The 18,432-nt window shown below is 52.8% G+C and overlaps 1 protein-coding gene across 2 annotated transcripts in view; it reads left to right on the top strand.

Annotated features, from left to right (window-relative positions):
• WIPI1 (WD repeat domain, phosphoinositide interacting 1) overlaps positions 1–18,432 on the top strand; it is a 107,496-nt gene that overhangs the window by 30,190 nt on the left and 58,874 nt on the right. For both annotated transcript variants that reach the window (XM_073660364.1, XM_073660365.1), the window contains exons 4-8: positions 2,073–2,169; positions 2,737–2,834; positions 3,681–3,773; positions 3,843–3,913; positions 4,521–4,628. In XM_073660364.1, coding sequence (XP_073516465.1) covers positions 2,073–2,169; positions 2,737–2,834; positions 3,681–3,773; positions 3,843–3,913; positions 4,521–4,628 — 467 coding nt within the window. The remainder of the gene's footprint in view (positions 1–2,072; positions 2,170–2,736; positions 2,835–3,680; positions 3,774–3,842; positions 3,914–4,520; positions 4,629–18,432) is intronic.

Raw genomic sequence — 18,432 nt, 5'->3', positions numbered from 1 at the left:
TATACGGCTTTGGGAGCATCCCAGGAAGTGTCGGGAGATGTTTCTCCTGGTTTATGTTCTAGATCTCTCTTTAGCCAGTTACTTAGTGTTGGAGATTGGTTTCTTGTAAGGAGGCGGCGTCTGAGGATGCTTCATTGAAGGCTCCAAATAATTTCCGTAAACCTCTTCAAACTTCTGATACGTTGGATATTCTTTCATCCAGTAGGCGGATGTCCCTTGTGGGGAGGTTGATACTTCCAATGGTATACGTAGACGTTATAGACGAGAATATGAGATCTGCCATTTTCGTCTTTGACAGAAGTTGTAATGTGACTGTCTCTTATTAGTCATTACTTCTTATGTTCAAAGACTTAAAAACTTTGTATTCAAATTTGGGAGGTTTATTACTTGTTGGTTTTGTTTCTTGGAAGTATTAGACGTTGTTGCCTCTTTCCAGGCGTGAAGCTTCTGGTGGACCATTTAGTCCTGACGTTTAGTGAGAGGACACTTTTATCTTTAAGCATTAGAGGGAAGGAGCAATCCCACCGGTCAATATACTAATAAATCACTACGTGTAGACTTTTTCTGAAATAAGTTTTGGATTTCAACCTGTGGGAAGAAAGAAGAAACAATAGGACATCTTATTGTAACGTACATTTGATCTAGGCCTAGTCCGCCTAGAAGGAAGGTTCATGGGTGGTGTCCAGGTGTAGACTGTTCCTGGGTATGTCCTCCATACGGGGGCTAAAGTTCTGGCAGAGGGCCACAGTAGCCCGTTCTGTGGTTTAGGTAGTCTGTGGATACTTGATGTTGTAAAGTTACCTTATTTCAGAAGACTCTTGTAGAAGTTTCCTGCAGTTCTTTTCTGCATTTGTTTCCTTTGGAAGATGGAAGTTGTGGATAGACTTGTGTCCTCCTTTGGGTGAGTCCAGCACTGCGATATTGCCATTTATATTCCTAGCAGTTTTGTAGGGAAACCCCATCTGTATTGGATGCCCTTTATGTGAAGTGTAGAGGTGACTTCTTTAAAATATTTTATTTATTTTGAAGTTTCCTTTAAGAAATCGAGGAAAATCTTAATCCCATTGAATGGTGGAGGAGAGCTTTATTGCTCATGTAGGACATGATCTGGTCCTTGATGTGGTAGCAATGAATCCTTACTATAACGTCTCTTGGTAAATCTTTCTCCACAAAGCCAGGCTTGAGAAGTCTGTGGTCCATGTCGTTGGTATCTAGAGGGGCTTTCTGTGTCAGATTCTTGATGATATGTGGTCGGTTCGGAGGTCAGATGGATTCCTTGAAATGATTCCTCCCGCTCCTCTATATCTGCGACTTTAGTTTTGTGACGTCTTCTTTTAGAACGATGTTAGAAGAATATCTTTGATGCTCGTTGCATCCAGAGTAGATCCGGAGTGGTTGTGATCTGATTTGGAGTTCCCCTTTACATGTGGTGGATTTGTTTTTGGGTTTCTAGGTCCAGTCTGGGCTTTTGCTTATGTGTGGACTGAGGGTCCCGGTCTTCATGTTCTCCGTCAATTATTGACTCTTCCTTGTCAGTTCATGGTCATGGCTCCTCTCATGCCCTCACCGTCACTCACACAAGTCTTCATCGATGCGGTGGAGGATGGGGAGGTTTCCTGTGGACCTCTGCAGGCAGTCACTGCCATGAATGGGGCATCTGGTTGGACTTGTGGTCTGGCGTAGGCCGCCTACTAGAGGCTGAGGCTTTGTTGCCGGCTCGTTCTTTTTGCGGTGTTGCCGGTGGAGACCCAGTACCTCTATCCTTCTTCCTGGTTTTAATCCTCCCGGTTCCTGGAGTGTTCTGGAACAAGGTGGGCTCTAGTTTGGGTGGAAATGAGGCTTTTTAGGGCACTTAGTCACTGTTTCTGGGCTGAGCTGTGGAGCCTCGGCACCAGGCCACCATTCAGTAGCACTTCGTCCCCTGCGGACATACCTTTATGTGCACGGATTATTCACTGCTGGAGGCTTCAGGTTCTTCTGGACACCTCAGATATGAGCTTCCTGTCCTGCTGGGACTTCAGGGCCTTTTAACCTGGGGAAGGAGGTACTGATGGCTTTACTCTTTGTTCTAGAGGCTGGTGGTCTGTCTGGAGGAGTCTGTTTACATCCATAATATAAAAGACATGAAGCTGCTGAGAACTCTGCTGGACACCCCTCAGAATCCCACTGGTAATGGGGCCTTCAGTCAGTGACGTGATGGGAGAAGCAGCTAGTAATGGGTGGGGCAATGGTTGGGGGAGGAGCAGTCTGTATTGGGGGTGGGGCAATGGTTGAGGGAGGAGCAGTTTGTATTGGGGAGAGGGGCAATGGTTGGGGGAGGAGCAGTTTGTATTGGGGAGAGGGGCAATGGTTGGGGGAGGAGCAGTCAATATTGGGGGGTGGGGCAGTCTGTATTGGAGGTGGAGCAGTTGTTGGGGGTCTGTATTGGGTGGTGGGGCAATGGTTGGGGGAGGAGCAGTCAGAAATGGGGGGGTGGGGTAATGGTTGTGGGAGGAGCAGTCTGTATTGAGGGTGGGACAATGGTTGGGGGAGGAGTAGTCAATATTGGGGGGTGAGGCAGTCTATTGGACTTGGGGCAATGGTTGGGGGAGGAGCAGTCTGTATTGGGTTGGGGGAGGAGCAGTCAGTATTGGGGGTGGGGCAGTGGTTGGAGAGGAGGAGTCTGTATTGGGAGGAGGGAGGCAGGTGTTTCCGTTGATCTCGTTCTCTGAGCCGTTCCTTTGTTTGTTCTTCTAGGTCTTTGTGCGCTCTCTATTAACCATTCCAACTCCTACCTGGCGTATCCTGGCAGTGCCTCTGTGGGTGAGATCATGGTGTACGATGCCAACACATTGGTGAGTAGCTGCTGTGCACTCGTCCATCTGTGAAAACAATGCTGAAGATTAACTGGAGGCTGGTGGAGTGGGCAGGGACTGTATGGTGATGATGTCCCTGGTGGCGCTGTGGGTGGGACACTGCTTGGCGGTGATGTCACTGGCGTAGTGGGTGGGGACTGTATGGTGGTGGCGTAGTGGGCGGGGACTGTGGTGATGTCCCTGGTGGCGCTGTGGGTGGGGGACTGTATGGTGGTGGCGTAGTGGGCGGGGACTGTATGGTGGTGGCGTAGTGGGCGGGGACTGTGGTGATGTCCCTGGTGGCACTGTGGGTGGGGGACTGTATGGTGGTGATATCAGTGGGCAGGGACTGTATGGTGGTGGCGTAGTGGGCGGGGACTGTATGGTGGTGATGTCCGTGGGCGGGGACTGTATGGTGGTGGCGTAGTGGGCGGGGACTGTGGTGATGTCCCTGGTGGCACTGTGGGTGGGGGACTGTATGGTGGTGATGTCACTGGGCGGGGACTGTATGGTGGTGGCGTAGCGGGCGGGGACTGTGGTGATGTCCCTGGTGGCACTGTGGGCGGGGACTGTATGGTGGTGATGTCAGTGGGCGGGGACTGTGGTGATGTCACTGGTGGCGCTGTGGGCGGGGACTGTGGTGATGTCACTGGTGGCGCTGTGGCTGGGGGACTGTATGGTGATGTCGCTGTGGGCGGGAACTGTATGGTGGTGATGTCAGTGGGCGGGGACTGTGGTGATGTCACTGGTGGCGCTGTGGGCGGGGACTGTATGGTGATGTCACTGGTGGCGCTGTGGGCGGGGATTTTACACTTTGGAGAATGCTAATGTGGTGTTTTTGTATAGAAAATTGAGTGCACGATCCCAGCACATGACAGCCCGCTCGCTGCCATCGCCTTCAACTCCACAGGGACCAAACTGGCCAGTGCATCCGAGAAGGTGAGTAACCGGTGAAGGGCTGTGTGTGCTCGGGGTGAAGCCGTCCGCTCATCCGTCCTCTCGTTACAGGGCACCGTGATCCGCGTCTTCTCCATTCCTGAGGGACAGAAACTCTATGAGTTCAGGAGGGGAATGAAGAGGTGAGCGATGGGCAAGAATTGCCGTGCAGGAGCATTCGCTTCGCCCAGGTGTCCCCCGTCCAGGTGTTTCTCCCCCTCGCCCAGGTGTTCCCGCCATTATGTATTTTCCATCTGTACACCATGTAATGCTGGAAGGCTCAGACCCTCCATCCCATATAACCCATCTGTAACAGTAGCTGCCCCCTCCCCTTTGGGCCGCCCCTTCCCCCTCCCCTTTGGGCTGCCCCTTCCCCTTCCCCTTCCTCTTTGGGCTGCCCCTTCCCCTTCCTCTTTGGGCTGCCCCTTCCCCTTCCTCTTTGGGCTGCCCCTTCCCCTTCCTCTTTGGGCTGCCCCTGCCCCTTCCTCTTTGGGCTGCCCCTTCCCCTTCCTCTTTGGGCTGCCCCTTCCCCTTCCTCTTTGGGCTGCCCCTTCCCCTTCCTCTTTGGGCTGCCCCTTCCCCTTCCTCTTTGGGCTGCCCCTCCTGCGGCAGTGCCTCCTTTGCCTTCTCCATCTTTCTTGTCTCTCTTGTGATAGTAGTAAAGTCTGGGCACGGGGGCTGAGCACTTGTGCAGCTCCTGTGCTGGCGGCAGAACATTGCGGTGATCTCTGGTTTCCTCTCGTGCTGCAGGTACGTTCACATCAGCTCCCTGGTCTTCAGCATGGACGCTCAGTTCCTTTGTGTGTCCAGCAACACTGAGACGGTGCACATCTTCAGACTGGAGCATATGCCAGAAAGGTGAGCAGAGGGGCCCCCGCCGGCGGCAGAGGGAGGGGTGTCCCCCGCCGGCGGCAGAGGGAGGGGTGTCCCCCGCCGGCGGCAGAGGGAGGGGTGTCCCCCGCCGGCGGCAGAAGGAGGGGTGTCCCCCGCCGGCGGCAGAAGGAGGGGTGTCCCCCGCCGGCGGCAGAGGGAGGGGTGTCCCCCGCCGGCGGCAGAAGGAGGGGTGTCCCCCGCCGGCGGCAGAGGGAGGGGTGTCCCCCGCCGGCGGCAGAGGGAGGGGTGTCCCCCGCCGGCGGCAGAGGGAGGGGGGCCCCGCCTTGGACGACTGGATCCATCTGTATTGCGGGACCGTAGTGGAGGGGATCTGTCTGTATTGGGGGGCCGTAGTGGAGGGGATCTGTCTGTATTGGGGGGCCGTAGTGGAGGGGATCTGTCTGTATTGGGGGGCCGTAGTGGAGGGGATCTGTCTGTATTGGGGAGCCGTAGTGGAGGGGATCTGTCTGTATTGGGGGGCCGTAGTGGAGGGGATCTGTCTGTATTGGGGAGCCGTAGTGGAGGGGATCTGTCTGTATTGGGGAGCCGTAGTGGAGGGGATCTGTCTGTATTGGGGGGCCGTAGTGGAGGGGATCTGTCTGTATTGGGGAGCCGTAGTGGAGGGGATCTGTCTGTATTGGGGAGCCGTAGTGGAGGGGATCTGTCTGTATTGGGGAGCCGTAGTGGAGGGGATCTGTCTGTATTGGGGGGCCGTAGTGGAGGGGATCTGTCTGTATTGGGGGGCCGTAGTGGAGGGGATCTGTCTGTATTGGGGGGCCGTAGTGGAGGGGATCTGTCTGTATTGGGGGGCCGTAGTGGAGGGGATCTGTCTGTATTGGGGGGCCGTAGTGGAGGGGATCTGTCTGTATTGGGGGGCCGTAGTGGTGGGGATCTGTCTGTATTGGGGGGCCGTAGTGGTGGGGATCTGTCTGTATTGGGGGGCCGTAGTGGTGGGGATCTGTCTGTATTGGGGGGCCGTAGTGGAGGGGATCTGTCTGTATTGGGGGCCGTAGTGGAGGGGATCTGTCTGTAGTCGGTGGGGTCTGTTACTATTTGGTAACATGGGGCAGTAGTGGAGGCATCACTGACTAGTGGGGTACTCATTGATCTGTTGGGGTAGCAGGCGACCGGAGGGTCCCTTCCAAGTCTCCGCAGTGCAGGCCGCGGGGATGCGGAGGGCGATGGAGTGATCTCCTCTATTCTACTGGGTGTATCAGGTTGCACTTCCTCTTAGTTACCAGGAGAGGGCGCCGTGGACAGACATGGACTCTGCCTTCAGAGATGCTCAGGTGCTCGTGTGCCTGGTGACATAAGACCTACATGGTGCTACTAGGTACCTGTGATGGCTCCTCAAAATGGCCACAATTGTCAAATACTCCAAACCGGTACGATGGCCGCTATCAGCAGGAGGTAATTGCTTCCATGATATAGTGTCATTTATAAGTATATGTCATACCGCTCCAAATGGCTGCAAAAGCCGAGCAAGTGCTGTCCAGTCCACCAGTCAGCCTACGTTGTACCGCTGCAAAAGCCGAGCAAGTGCTGTCCAGTCGACCAGTCAGCCTACATTGTACCGCTCCACAGTGGCTGCAAGTGCTGTCCAGCCGACCAGTCAGCCTACGTTGTACCGCTCCACAGTGGCTGCAAGTGCTGTCCAGTCCACCAGTCAGCCTACGTTGTACCGCTCCACAGTGGCTGCAAGTGCTGTCCAGTCCACCAGTCAGCCTACGTTGTACCACTGCAAAAGCCGAGCAACTGCTGTCCAGCCGACCAGTCAGCCTACATTGTACCGCTCCCCAGTGGATGCAAGTGCTGTCCAGCCGACCAGTCAGCCTACAATGTACCGCTCCACAGTGGATGCAAGTGCTGTCCAGTCGACCAGTCAGCCTAGATTGTACCGCTCCATAATGGCTGCAAGTGCTGTCCAGCCGACCAGTCAGCCTACATTGTACCGCTCCACAGTGGATGCAAGTGCTGTCCAGCCGACCAGTCAGCCTACATTGTACCGCTCCACAGTGGATGCAAGTGCTGTCCAGCCGACCAGTCAGCCTACGTTGTACCGCTGCAAAAGCCGAGCAACTGCTGTCCAGCCGACCAGTCAGCCTACATTGTACCGCTCCACAGTGGATGCAAGTGCTGTGCAGCCGACCAGTCAGCCTACATTGTACCGCTCCACAGTGGCTGCAAGTGCTGTCCAGCCCACCAGTCAGCCTACGTTGTACCGCACCACAGTGGCTGCAAGTGCTGTCCAGTCCACCAGTCAGCCTACGTTGTACCGCTCCACAGTGGCTGCAAGTGCTGTCCAGTCCACCAGTCAGCCTACGTTGTACCGCTCCACAGTGGCTGCAAGTGCTGTCCAGTCGACCAGTCAGCCTACATTGTACCGCTCCACAGTGGCTTCAAGTGCTGTCCAGCCGACCAGTCAGCCTACGTTGTACCGCTCCACAGTGGCTGCAAGTGCTGTCCAGCCGACCAGTCAGCCTACGTTGTACCGCTCCACAGTGGCTGCAAGTGCTGTCCAGCCGACCAGTCAGCCTACGTTGTACCGCTCCACAGTGGCTGCAAGTGCTGTCCAGCCGACCAGTCAGCCTACATTGTACCGCTCCACAGTGGCTGCAAGTGCTGTCCAGCCGACCAGTCAGCCTACGTTGTACGTCTAAATGACCACAAATATCTGACGTTCTTCTACTCCACCATGGCTGCAATACACAAATGATGTTGGCAGTGATCTGTTCTACACCAGCACAGCTCCGGTTAGGAGAGATATGTTGTTGGTTGGGCCCATCTAGGATTGGTACGACCATGTACCTAGTAATTGGCCATTGGCCATTTTTGGGATTTGGAGGAGGCCTCTTCAGGACCACATCTCGGAGCCATCAGTTGTTCTGTCTGTTTTCGTGAGTGTCCGGGTCTCCCAGCGATATGTTGCAGGTAGGTGATGAGTCTTCGGAGGAGGGTGATTGAGACATCCTTGCACTTCCTTATTTGGTCCATGTCCATAAGCCCCCAGTACATCAATGTTGGGGTCATGTCTGTCCGCATCAGTGGGAAACGTCTGAGTGTGACTGTCATCCAAGTCTGTGCACCAACAGTAGACGCGTCAGAGCCGGACATTGAGGACTGTATGCCCAGGTCCAAAGCGCATTCAATAGAACCCCAAGAAAGGACATTATCTACATCATGGGTGACTCCAGCACCAAAGTCGGAGGAGAGTATGTAGGAATGGTTGGCAGATACCGCCTAGGGAAGAGGAATTAAGCTGGGGAACACCTTCTGCAGTTCTGTCATGAGAACACGCGGAGAATCCCCAATGCCTTCACCCAGCTAAAAAAAAAAAAAAGCACCTCTACACCTGGACATCCCTACATGGACAGCATCACAGCCAGATCCACCATAATGCTGACCAGGTAATGTTCTCAATTATCTTTTCACAACCGTTCAATGTATTAATCTCTAGTCAAGCCACTGAACCTTACTCCTGAAGAAGTTACCTCCTGTGGTGAAACATGCGGTGACCTCCAGAGGTGGTCGCCTCATGTGGTGATATGCACAGTGACCCCTGAGGAATTGGCCCCTTTGATGATACACACAGTGAACCCTGAGGAAGCCACCTGCAGGGTGGTGATACGCGCAGTGAACCCTGAGGAATTGGCCCCTGTAGTGATGCATGCAGTGAACCCTGAGGAAGCCACCTGCAGGGTGGTGATATGCGCAGTGAACCCTGAGGAAGCCACCTGCAGGGTGGTGATACGCGCAGTGACCCCTGAGGAATTGGCCCCTGTAGTGATGCATGCAGTGAACCCTGAGGAAGCTACCTGCGGGGTGGTGATACGCGCAGTGAACCCTGAGGAAGCCACCTGCAGGGTGGTGATACGCGCAGTGACCCCTGAGGAATTGGCCCCTGTAGTGATGCATGCAGTGAACCCTGAGGAAGCCACCTGCGGGGTGGTGATACGCGCAGTGAACCCTGAGGAAGCCACCTGCAGGGTGGTGATATGCGCAGTGAACCCTGAGGAAGCCACCTTGCAGGGTGGTGATACGTGCAGTGACCCCTGAGGAAGCCACCTGCGGGGTGGTGATATGCGCAGTGAACCCTGAGGAAGCCACCTGCGGGGTGGTGATATGCGCAGTGAACCCTGAGGAAGCCACCTGCGGGGTGGTGATATGCGCAGTGAACCCTGAGGAAGCCACCTGCGGGGTGGTGATACGGGCAGTGAACCCTGAGGAAGCCACCTGCGGGGTGGTGATATGCGCAGTGAACCCTGAGGAAGCCTCCTTCGGGGTGGTGATACGCGCAGTGAACCCTGAGGAAGCCACCTGCGGGGTGGTGATATGCGCAATGAACCCTGAGGAAGCCACCTGCAGGGTGGTGATATGCGCAGTGAACCCTGAGGAAGCCACCTGCAGGGTGGTGATACGCGCAGTGACCCCTGAGGATGCCACCTGCAGGGTGGTGATACGCGCAGTGACCCCTGAGGAATTGGCCCCTGTAGTGATGCATGCAGTGAACCCTGAGGAAGCCACCTGCGGGGTGGTGATATGCGCAGTGAACCCTGAGGAAGCCACCTGCGGGGTGGTGATATGCGCAGTGAACCCTGAGGAAGCCACCTGCGGGGTGGTGATATGCGCAGTGAACCCTGAGGAAGCCACCTGCGGGGTGGAGATATGCGCAGTGAACCCTGAGGAAGCCACCTGCGGGGTGGTGATACGCGCAGTGAACCCTGAGGAAGCCACCTGCGGGGTGGTGATACGCGCAGTGAACCCTGAGGAAGCCACCTGCGGGGTGGTGATATGCACAGTGAACCCTGAGGAAGCCACCTGCGGGGTGGTGATATGCGCAGTGAACCCTGAGGAAGCCACCTGCGGGGTGGTAATATGCGCAGTGAACCCTGAGGAAGCCACCTGCGGGGTGGTGATATGCGCAGTGAACCCTGAGGAAGCCACCTGCGGGGTGGTGATATGCGCAGTGAACCCTGAGGAAGCCACCTGCGGGGTGGTGATACGCGCAGTGAACCCTGAGGAAGCCACCTGCGGGGTGGTGATACGCGCAGTGAACCCTGAGGAAGCCACCTGCGGGGTGGTGATATGCGCAGTGACCCCTGATCAAGCCACCTGCGGGGTGGTGATATGCGCAGTGACCCCTGATCAAGCCACCTGCGGGGTGGTGATATGCGCAGTGACCCCTGAGGAAGCCACCTGCGGGGTGGTGATATGCGCAGTGAACCCTGAGGAAGCCACCTGCGGGGTGGTGATATGCGCAGTGAACCCTGAGGAAGCCACCTGCGGGGTGGTGATATGCGCAGTGAACCCTGAGGAAGCCACCTGCGGGGTGGAGATATGCGCAGTGAACCCTGAGGAAGCTACCTGCGGGGTGGTGATATGCGCAGTGAACCCTGAGGAATTGGCCCCTGTGGTGATATGTGCAATGACCCCTGAGGATTTGGCCCCTGTGGTGATACGCGCAGTGACCCCTGAGGAAGCCACCTGCAGGGTGGTGATGTGCGCAGTGATCCCTGAGGAATTGGCCCCTGTGGTGATACGCGCAGTGACCCCTGAGGAAGCCACCTGCAGGGTGGTGATATGCGCAGTGACCCCTGAGGAATTGGCCCCTGTGGTGATATGCGCAGTGAACCCTGAGGAAGCCACCTGCGGGGTGGTGATATGCGCAGTGAACCCTGAGGAAGCCACCTGCGGGGTGGTGATATGCGCAGTGAACCCTGAGGAAGCCACCTGCGGGGTGGTGATATGCGCAGTGAACCCTGAGGAAGCCACCTGCGGGGTGGTGATATGCGCAGTGAACCCTGAGGAAGCCACCTGCGGGGTGGTGATATGCGCAGTGAACCCTGAGGAAGCCACCTGCGGGGTGGTGATATGCGCAGTGAACCCTGAGGAAGCCACCTGCGGGGTGGTGATATGCGCAGTGAACCCTGAGGAAGCCACCTGCGGGGTGGTGATATGCGCAGTGAACCCTGAGGAAGCCACCTGCGGGGTGGTGATATGCGCAGTGAACCCTGAGGAAGCCACCTGCGGGGTGGTGATATGCGCAGTGAACCCTGAGGAAGCCACCTGCGGGGTGGTGATATGCGCAGTGAACCCTGAGGAAGCCACCTGCGGGGTGGTGATATGCGCAGTGAACCCTGAGGAAGCCACCTGCGGGGTGGTCATATGCGCAGTGAACCCTGAGGAAGCCACCTGCGGGGTGGTGATATGCGCAGTGAACCCTGAGGAAGCCACCTGCGGGGTGGTGATACGCGCAGTGAACCCTGAGGAAGCCACCTGCGGGGTGGTGATACGCGCAGTGAACCCTGAGGAAGCCACCTGCGGGGTGGTGATACGCGCAGTGAACCCTGAGGAAGCCACCTGCGGGGTGGTGATACGCGCAGTGAACCCTGAGGAAGCCACCTGCGGGGTGGTGATATGCGCAGTGAACCCTGAGGAAGCCACCTGCGGGGTGGTGATATGCGCAGTGAACCCTGAGGAAGCCACCTGCGGGGTGGTGATATGCGCAGTGAACCCTGAGGAAGCCACCTGCAGGGTGGTGATATGCGCAGTGAACCCTGAGGTAGCCACCTGCGGGGTGGTGATACGCGCAGTGAACCCTGAGGAAGCCACCTGCGGGGTGGTGATACGCGCAGTGAACCCTGAGGAAGCCACCTGCGGGGTGGTGATATGCGCAGTGAACCCTGAGGAAGCCACCTGCGGGGTGGTGATACGCGCAGTGAACCCTGAGGAAGCCACCTGCGGGGTGGTGATACGCGCAGTGAACCCTGAGGAAGCCACCTGCGGGGTGGTGATATGCGCAGTGACCCCTGATCAAGCCACCTGCGGGGTGGTGATATGCGCAGTGACCCCTGATCAAGCCACCTGCGGGGTGGTGATATGCGCAGTGACCCCTGATCAAGCCACCTGCGGGGTGGTTATATGCGCAGTGAACCCTGAGGAAGCCACCTGCGGGGTGGTGATATGCGCAGTGAACCCTGAGGAAAACCAGGGGAGGAGTCCTGAGGAGATAATTTGCATATTCCCACTGCATTTTGGGGTAAGTGAAGAGTCTCCGTGAGCTCAAAGAACACTGGATTTTGGCTGTTGGAGCTGAAAAGAGGACATCGGTAAACCGCGCGGCTACCGGCGCGCGCATTTTGAAGCTTTTTTTTAAGCTTTTTTCACTGTTTTCAGAACATTAACAGTAAGAACATGGAAGAGTCCAGGAGCCATTTGGTGAGCTGCATATCCTGCTACATGTTCACAGACTTGCCAGTGGAAAAGCCAAACTTCACATGCCAGAAATGCAAGCTTGTGTCCCTGTTGGAGGAAAAGTTGCGAAATCTAGAAGAGAGGTTAACTACCTTGAAAATCATTAAGGAAGGTGAAGAGTTCTTAGACAGAGCAGAATTATCTCTTCATGATTCAGAAAGAGAAGAAATTCGAACTGCACCTGACGAAACAGAGGAATGGAAGCATGTGACCCACAGAAGCAGGAGGATCGAGAGGCAGTCAGCACCCATACTGCTCAGGAACCAGTACCAGGCTCTCACGCAGGAGAACCTTGAAGAAATACAGCAAGATAAGACTTTGCCAGCAATGAATAACCTTGTAAGCCCTCAGAATCCTCCTGGATGGAGAAAGAAGAATGTTGTGAAGAAAAAACGGAGAGTGGTGGTTATGGGGGATTCCCTGTTAAGAGGAAAAGAGGCCGCTATCTGCAGACCAGACATAACCTCAAGAGAAATGTGCTGTCTTCCAGGAGCAAAAATTAAAGATGTGTCTGACAGGATATCAAGACTCTTCAGACCTACAGATCACTACCCATTCCTGCTAATACATGTGGGGACAAATGACACCGCAAGAAAGGACCTGGAAACCATCTGCAGTGACTTTGAAGACTTAGGCAAGAAAGTGAAAGAATTGGGAGCGCAGGTGGTCTTCTCATCCATCCTGCCAGTGGATGGCCATGGAACAATGAGGTGGAATAAGATTCTACAGGTGAACAACTGGCTACGTCGATGGTGCCGTCAACAAGGATTTGGATTTCTGGATCACGGGATGAATTACCTATACGATGGACTACTTGCTAGAGATGGGGTGCACCTTACGAAGACTGGAAAACATGTATTTGGAAGTCGCCTTGCTACACTCATCAGAAGAGCTTTAAACTAGAACAATGTGGGAAGGGAAGCAAAAGGCCAGAAAAAGCCATACAGCTGACAAATACTATTGAGATCTCTGCTACTGGAAGTGGAAAGAAGAACAAAGACAAAACAATTTAAATAATAAAAATATGGGAGGAAGAGAAACCAATCACAAACTAAAATGTTTTTATACAAATGCACAAAGCATGGGCAACAAACAAGGAGAATTGGAACTACTAACGCAGGAAAAGGAATATGATGTCATTGGGATCACTGAAACTTGGTGGGACGATACACATGATGGGAATAAAAGGCTAAAAGGATACAACTTATTTGCAAGAAACAGACTTGATAAACGAGGAGGAGGTGTTGCATTGTATGTTAGAAAAGCGTATATCTGCACAGAGATTGAAGCTTCAGAGACTGGGAGTTCTGTGGAAACTGTTTGGGTAAGAATACAAGGAGAGAACAACGGAAAGGACACCATTGTAGGCATTTACTACAGGCCACCTGGGCAAGCTGAAGATATGGATGAACTCTTTATGTATCAAATGACCAAGTTCTCCAAAAAATATGACGTAGTGGTCATGGGAGATTTCAACTATCCAGACATTTGTTGGGAATCTCTCTCAAGTAAAACTAACAGGTCAAGCAAATTCTTATCCTCTCTTGCTGACAACTTTATCTTCCAAAAGGTAGGGGAGAAAACAAGGGGATCTGCTACTTTGGATCTAATCCTTATAAACAGGGGGGAAATGGTTGAGGAGGTAAAGGTGGCTGGGACCCTAGGAGGCAGCGATCATGCTATTATAGAATTTTGGATAACTAGAGGAGGAAGACATGTGAAGACTCAAACTTCAAGGTTAGATTTTAGAAAGGCAGATTTTAAGAGACTCAGAAAGAGAATAGGAGGGATCCAATGGCTGGATGTCCTTAAGGACAAAAATGTCCAGGAAGGATGGGAAATTTTTAAAAATGAGATTCTCAAAGCACAATCGTTAACAATCCCGAAAAGTAGGAAGAATGGGAAGCATTTAAGGAAACCAGGATGGATGAACACAGAACTTAAACACATGCTAAAAAGAAAGAAAGAAATGTTTATTAAATGGAAAGAGGGAGGCATATCTAAAGAAGATTATAATGCAGTCTGCAGATCCTGCAGGGCACGTATCAGGTTAGCTAAAGCTGACAATGAATTAAGGCTTGCAAGAGATGTCAAAAGCAATAAAAAAGGATTTTGGGGGTATGTCAAAAGTAAAAGAAAAGTCAAAGATGCTATAGGATTTTTACAGGATGAAAATGGAGAAATGGTAAGAGAGGATGTTGAGAAGGCCGAACTTTTTAATTCCTATTTTGCATCTGTTTTCTCTCAGAAAGAAAATGTAACATCAACTGATCTTCACTGTCCTTTTAAAGGAATAGAGGAATCCAAGATATCTGTAAACCGAAAGATTGTGAGGGAATATTTAGCTAACATAAATGAGTTCAAGTCTCCAGGTCCAGATGAATTACACCCCAGAGTACTGAAGGAGATCGTAGAAGAAATTTTAGAACCACTCTCCATAATCTTTGAAAATTCTTGGAGAACAGGAGAAGTCCCAGAAGACTGGAGAAGAGCAAATGTTGTTCCTATCTTCAAAAAGGGGAAGAAGGTGGACCCAGGGAACTATAGGCCGGTGAGTCTGACTTCTATACCAGGAAAGATCTTTGAACAAATTATTAAACAACATGTATGTAAGTACATGGATAAGAATGAAGTGATTAACCAGAGTCAGCATGGGTTTGTAACTAACAAGTCATGTCAGACTAACTTAATTTCCTTCTTTGACAGAATCACTGACTGGGTGGATCAGGGAAATGCTGTAGATATAGTATATCTTGACTTCAGCAAAGCATTTGACAAAGTATCTCACATCATCCTTATTGAAAAAATGACCAAGTATGCAATGGACCAGGCAACTGTTAGGTGGATTCATAACTGGCTTAGTGATCGGACTCAAAGGGTGGTTGTAAATGGTTTCACATCCAGCTGGATGAATGTCTCAAGTGGGGTACCACAGGGCTCCGTCCTGGGACCTGTATTGTTCAACATCTTTATCAATGATTTAGATGAAGGAATTGAGGGTAAACTGATTACATTTGCTGATGACACAAAGCTAGGAGGGATAGCTAATACTAGAGAAGAGAGAGAGAGGATTCAAAAAGACCTAAATAAACTGGAGCAGTGGGCAGCAACCAACATAATGGTTTTTAACAGGGAAAAATGCAAAGTACTACATCTGGGCAATAAAAATGAAAAAAGCATATACAGAATGGGAGGAATAGAGCTAAGCAACAGTACATGTGAAAAAGACTTAGGTATACTAATAGATCATAGACTGAACATGAGTCAACAGTGTGATGCAGCAGCAAAAAAGGCAAATACAATTCTGGGATGTATTAACAGAAGCATACAGTCTAGATCACGTGAAGTCATTATCGGTCTTTACTCCTCTTTGGTCAGACCTCATCTGGAATACTGTGTACAGTTTTGGGCACCACATTTTAAAAAAGACATAGACAAACTGGAACAAGTTCAGAGAAGAGCGACCAGAATGGTGACTGGTCTGCAAACCATGTCCTATGAGGAACGGTTGCAGGATTTGGGAATGTTTAGCTTGCAAAAAAGAAGACTGAGAGGAGACTTAATAGCTGTCTACAAATATGTCAAGGGCTGTCACATTGTAGAAGGATCATCTTTATTCTCATTTGCACAAGGAAAGACTAGAAGCAATGGGATGAAACTAAATGGGAGGAGACACAGATTAGATATTAGAAAAAACTTTTTGACAGTTAGGGTGATTAATGAGTGGAACAGGCTGCCACGAGAGGTGGTGAGTTCCCCTTCAATGGACGTCTTCAAACAGAGGCTGGACAGACATCTGTCTGAGATGATCTAGTGAATCCTGCTTTGAGCAGGGGGTTGGACCAGATGACCCAGGAGGTCCCTTCCAACTCTACCATTCTATGATTCTATGATTCTATGAAGCCACCTGCGGGGTGGTGATATGCGCAGTGAACCCTGAGGAAGCCACCTGCGGGGTGGAGATACGCGCAGTGAATCCTGAGGAAGCCACTTGCGGGGTGGTGATATGCGCAGTGAACCCTGAGGAAGCCACCTGCGGGGTGGTGATATGCGCAGTGAACCCTGAGGAAGCCACCTCCGGGGTGGTGATATGCGCAGTGACCCCTGAGGAATTGGCCCCTGTGGTGATATGTGCAATGACCCCTGAGGATTTGGCCCCTGTGGTGATACGCGCAGTGACCCCTGAGGAAGCCACCTGCAGGGTGGTGATATGCGCAGTGATCCCTGAGGAATTGGCCCCTGTGGTGATACGCGCAGTGACCCCTGAGGAAGCCACCTGCAGGGTGGTGATATGCGCAGTGACCCCTGAGGAATTGGCCCCTGTGGTGATACGCGCAGTGAACCCTGAGGAAGCCACCTGCGGGGTGGTGATATGCGCAGTGAACCCTGAGGAAGCCACCTGCGGGGTGGTGATATGCGCAGTGAACCCTGAGGAAGCCACCTGCGGGGTGGAGATATGCGCAGTGAACCCTGAGGAAGCCACCTGCGGGGTGGTGATACGCGCAGTGAACCCTGAGGAAGCCACCTGCGGGGTGGTGATATGCGCAGTGATCCCTGAGGAAGCCACCTGCGGGGTGGTGATATGCGCAGTGAACCCTGAGGAAGCCACCTGCGGGGTGGTGATATGCGCAGTGAACCCTGAGGAAGCCACCTGCGGGGTGGTGATATGCGCAGTGACCCCTGAGGAATTGGCCCCTGTGGTGATATGTGCAATGACCCCTGAGGATTTGGCCCCTGTGGTGATACGCGCAGTGACCCCTGAGGAAGCCACCTGCAGGATGGTGATATGCGCAGTGATCCCTGAGGAATTGGCCCCTGTGGTGATACGCGCAGTGACCCCTGAGGAAGCCACCTGCAGGGTGGTGATATGCGCAGTGACCCCTGAGGAATTGGCCCCTGTGGTGATACGCGCAGTGAACCCTGAGGAAGCCACCTGCAGGGTGGTGATACGCGCAGTGAACCCTGAGGATTTGGCCTCTGTGGTGATATACGCAGTGACCCCTGAGGATTTGGCCCCTGTGGTGATACGCGCAGTGACCCCTGAGGTTTTGGCCCCTGTGGTGATACGCGCAGTGACCCCTGAGGAGCTTAACGCCCCACACAGATTGGTGAAATGACAAGAAAATTGTTCCAGGAGGCTTCCAAAAGACTGAAGGCAATGTTAAAGGATCTGCAGCTCCAAACTCGGCTATGTTTTGCCAAAATCTACATCAAGTCTGCCAAAAGCATTTGGGAAAACGTATTCTGGTCTGACGAGAGTAACCCTTTTGGCCATAATTCCTGAAGGTATATTTGGTGCAAAGCCAACACTGCACATCACCAAAAAACAGGATCCCCACAGTGTGGCATGGTGGAAGCAGCACTATGCTTTGTGGCAGTTTTAGAGCTGGAACTGGGAATTTAGTCAAGATGGAGGGAATTGTGAACGATTACAAATATCAAGATTGAATGCTCTCAGTAAGAGAAACAAAATAATCTTGTAGATATGAGACCTAGTAATGGCTAACAAAAATGAAATAAGTGATGTTAGAAAGCGAACTGTCAAGACTACTTGGATATCTTCATCAGATGTTGGGTACAACAAAGTATCTGAAGTAACTCATGTACAGACTCGGACAAAATGCTTCTTGCCTTTCTGTATGAAGGAGAATCACACAATTTTCACTGAAATAACTTGAAAGTGGCAAAAGTAATTTTCCATGTAAATTTACTGAAGAACAACTGATGAGGATCGGGATTTGCTTTTGAATTCTGGTTCAACAGAAAAAAACTCAAATTCAACCTATTGAACATTACAAGCATGATGGTTCCCCTAAAAAAGACAAAAAAGCGGTGATAATTTACCCATAGGGACATGTAAAATTAAGGCGGGTCCAGTAATTGGCATCACAGGGGTCTACAGACTTGGATTCAGTCAGTTGCCTGTTTTTAAAGAGAACCTGAGACCTGCTGCCCGATCCGTGGGCCTCGTGTATCGGGCGCTGGCTGTATGAGGGATGGGCTCCCCTGATCTGTGGGCATCGTGTATCGGGCGCTGGCTGTATGAGGGACGGGCTCCCCTGATCTGTGGGCATCGTGTATCGGGCGCTGGCTGTATGAGGGACGGGCTCCCTGATCCGTGGGCCTCGTGTATCGGGCGCTGGCTGTATGAGGGACGGGCTCCCCTGATCCGTGGGCATCGTGTATCGGGCGCTGGCTGTATGAGGGACGGGCTCCCCTGATCCGTGGGCCTCGTGTATCGGGCGCTGGTTGTATGAGGGACGGGCTCCCCTGATCCGTGGGCATCGTGTATGGGGCGCTGGCTGTATGAGGGACGGGCTGACCTGATCCGTGGGCATCGTGTATCGGGCGCTGGCTGTATGAGGGACGGGCTCCCCTGATCCGTGGGCATCGTGTATCGGGCGCTGGCTGTATGAGGGACGGGCTGACCTGATCCGTGGGCATAGTATATCGGGCGCTGGCTGTATGAGGGACGGGCTCCCTGATCCGTGGGCCTCGTGTATCGGGCGCTGGTTGTATTAGGGACGGGCTCCCC

The sequence above is a fragment of the Phyllobates terribilis genome, unplaced genomic scaffold (genome assembly GCF_046119375.1).
Source record: "Phyllobates terribilis strain yellow unplaced genomic scaffold, ASM4611937v1 Scaffold_25__1_contigs__length_18738178, whole genome shotgun sequence".
In the NCBI taxonomy this organism is placed as follows: Eukaryota; Metazoa; Chordata; class Amphibia; order Anura; family Dendrobatidae; genus Phyllobates; species Phyllobates terribilis.
The sequence above is the reverse complement of the archived record's forward strand: the minus strand, read 5'-3'. Positions and strand labels throughout refer to the sequence as shown.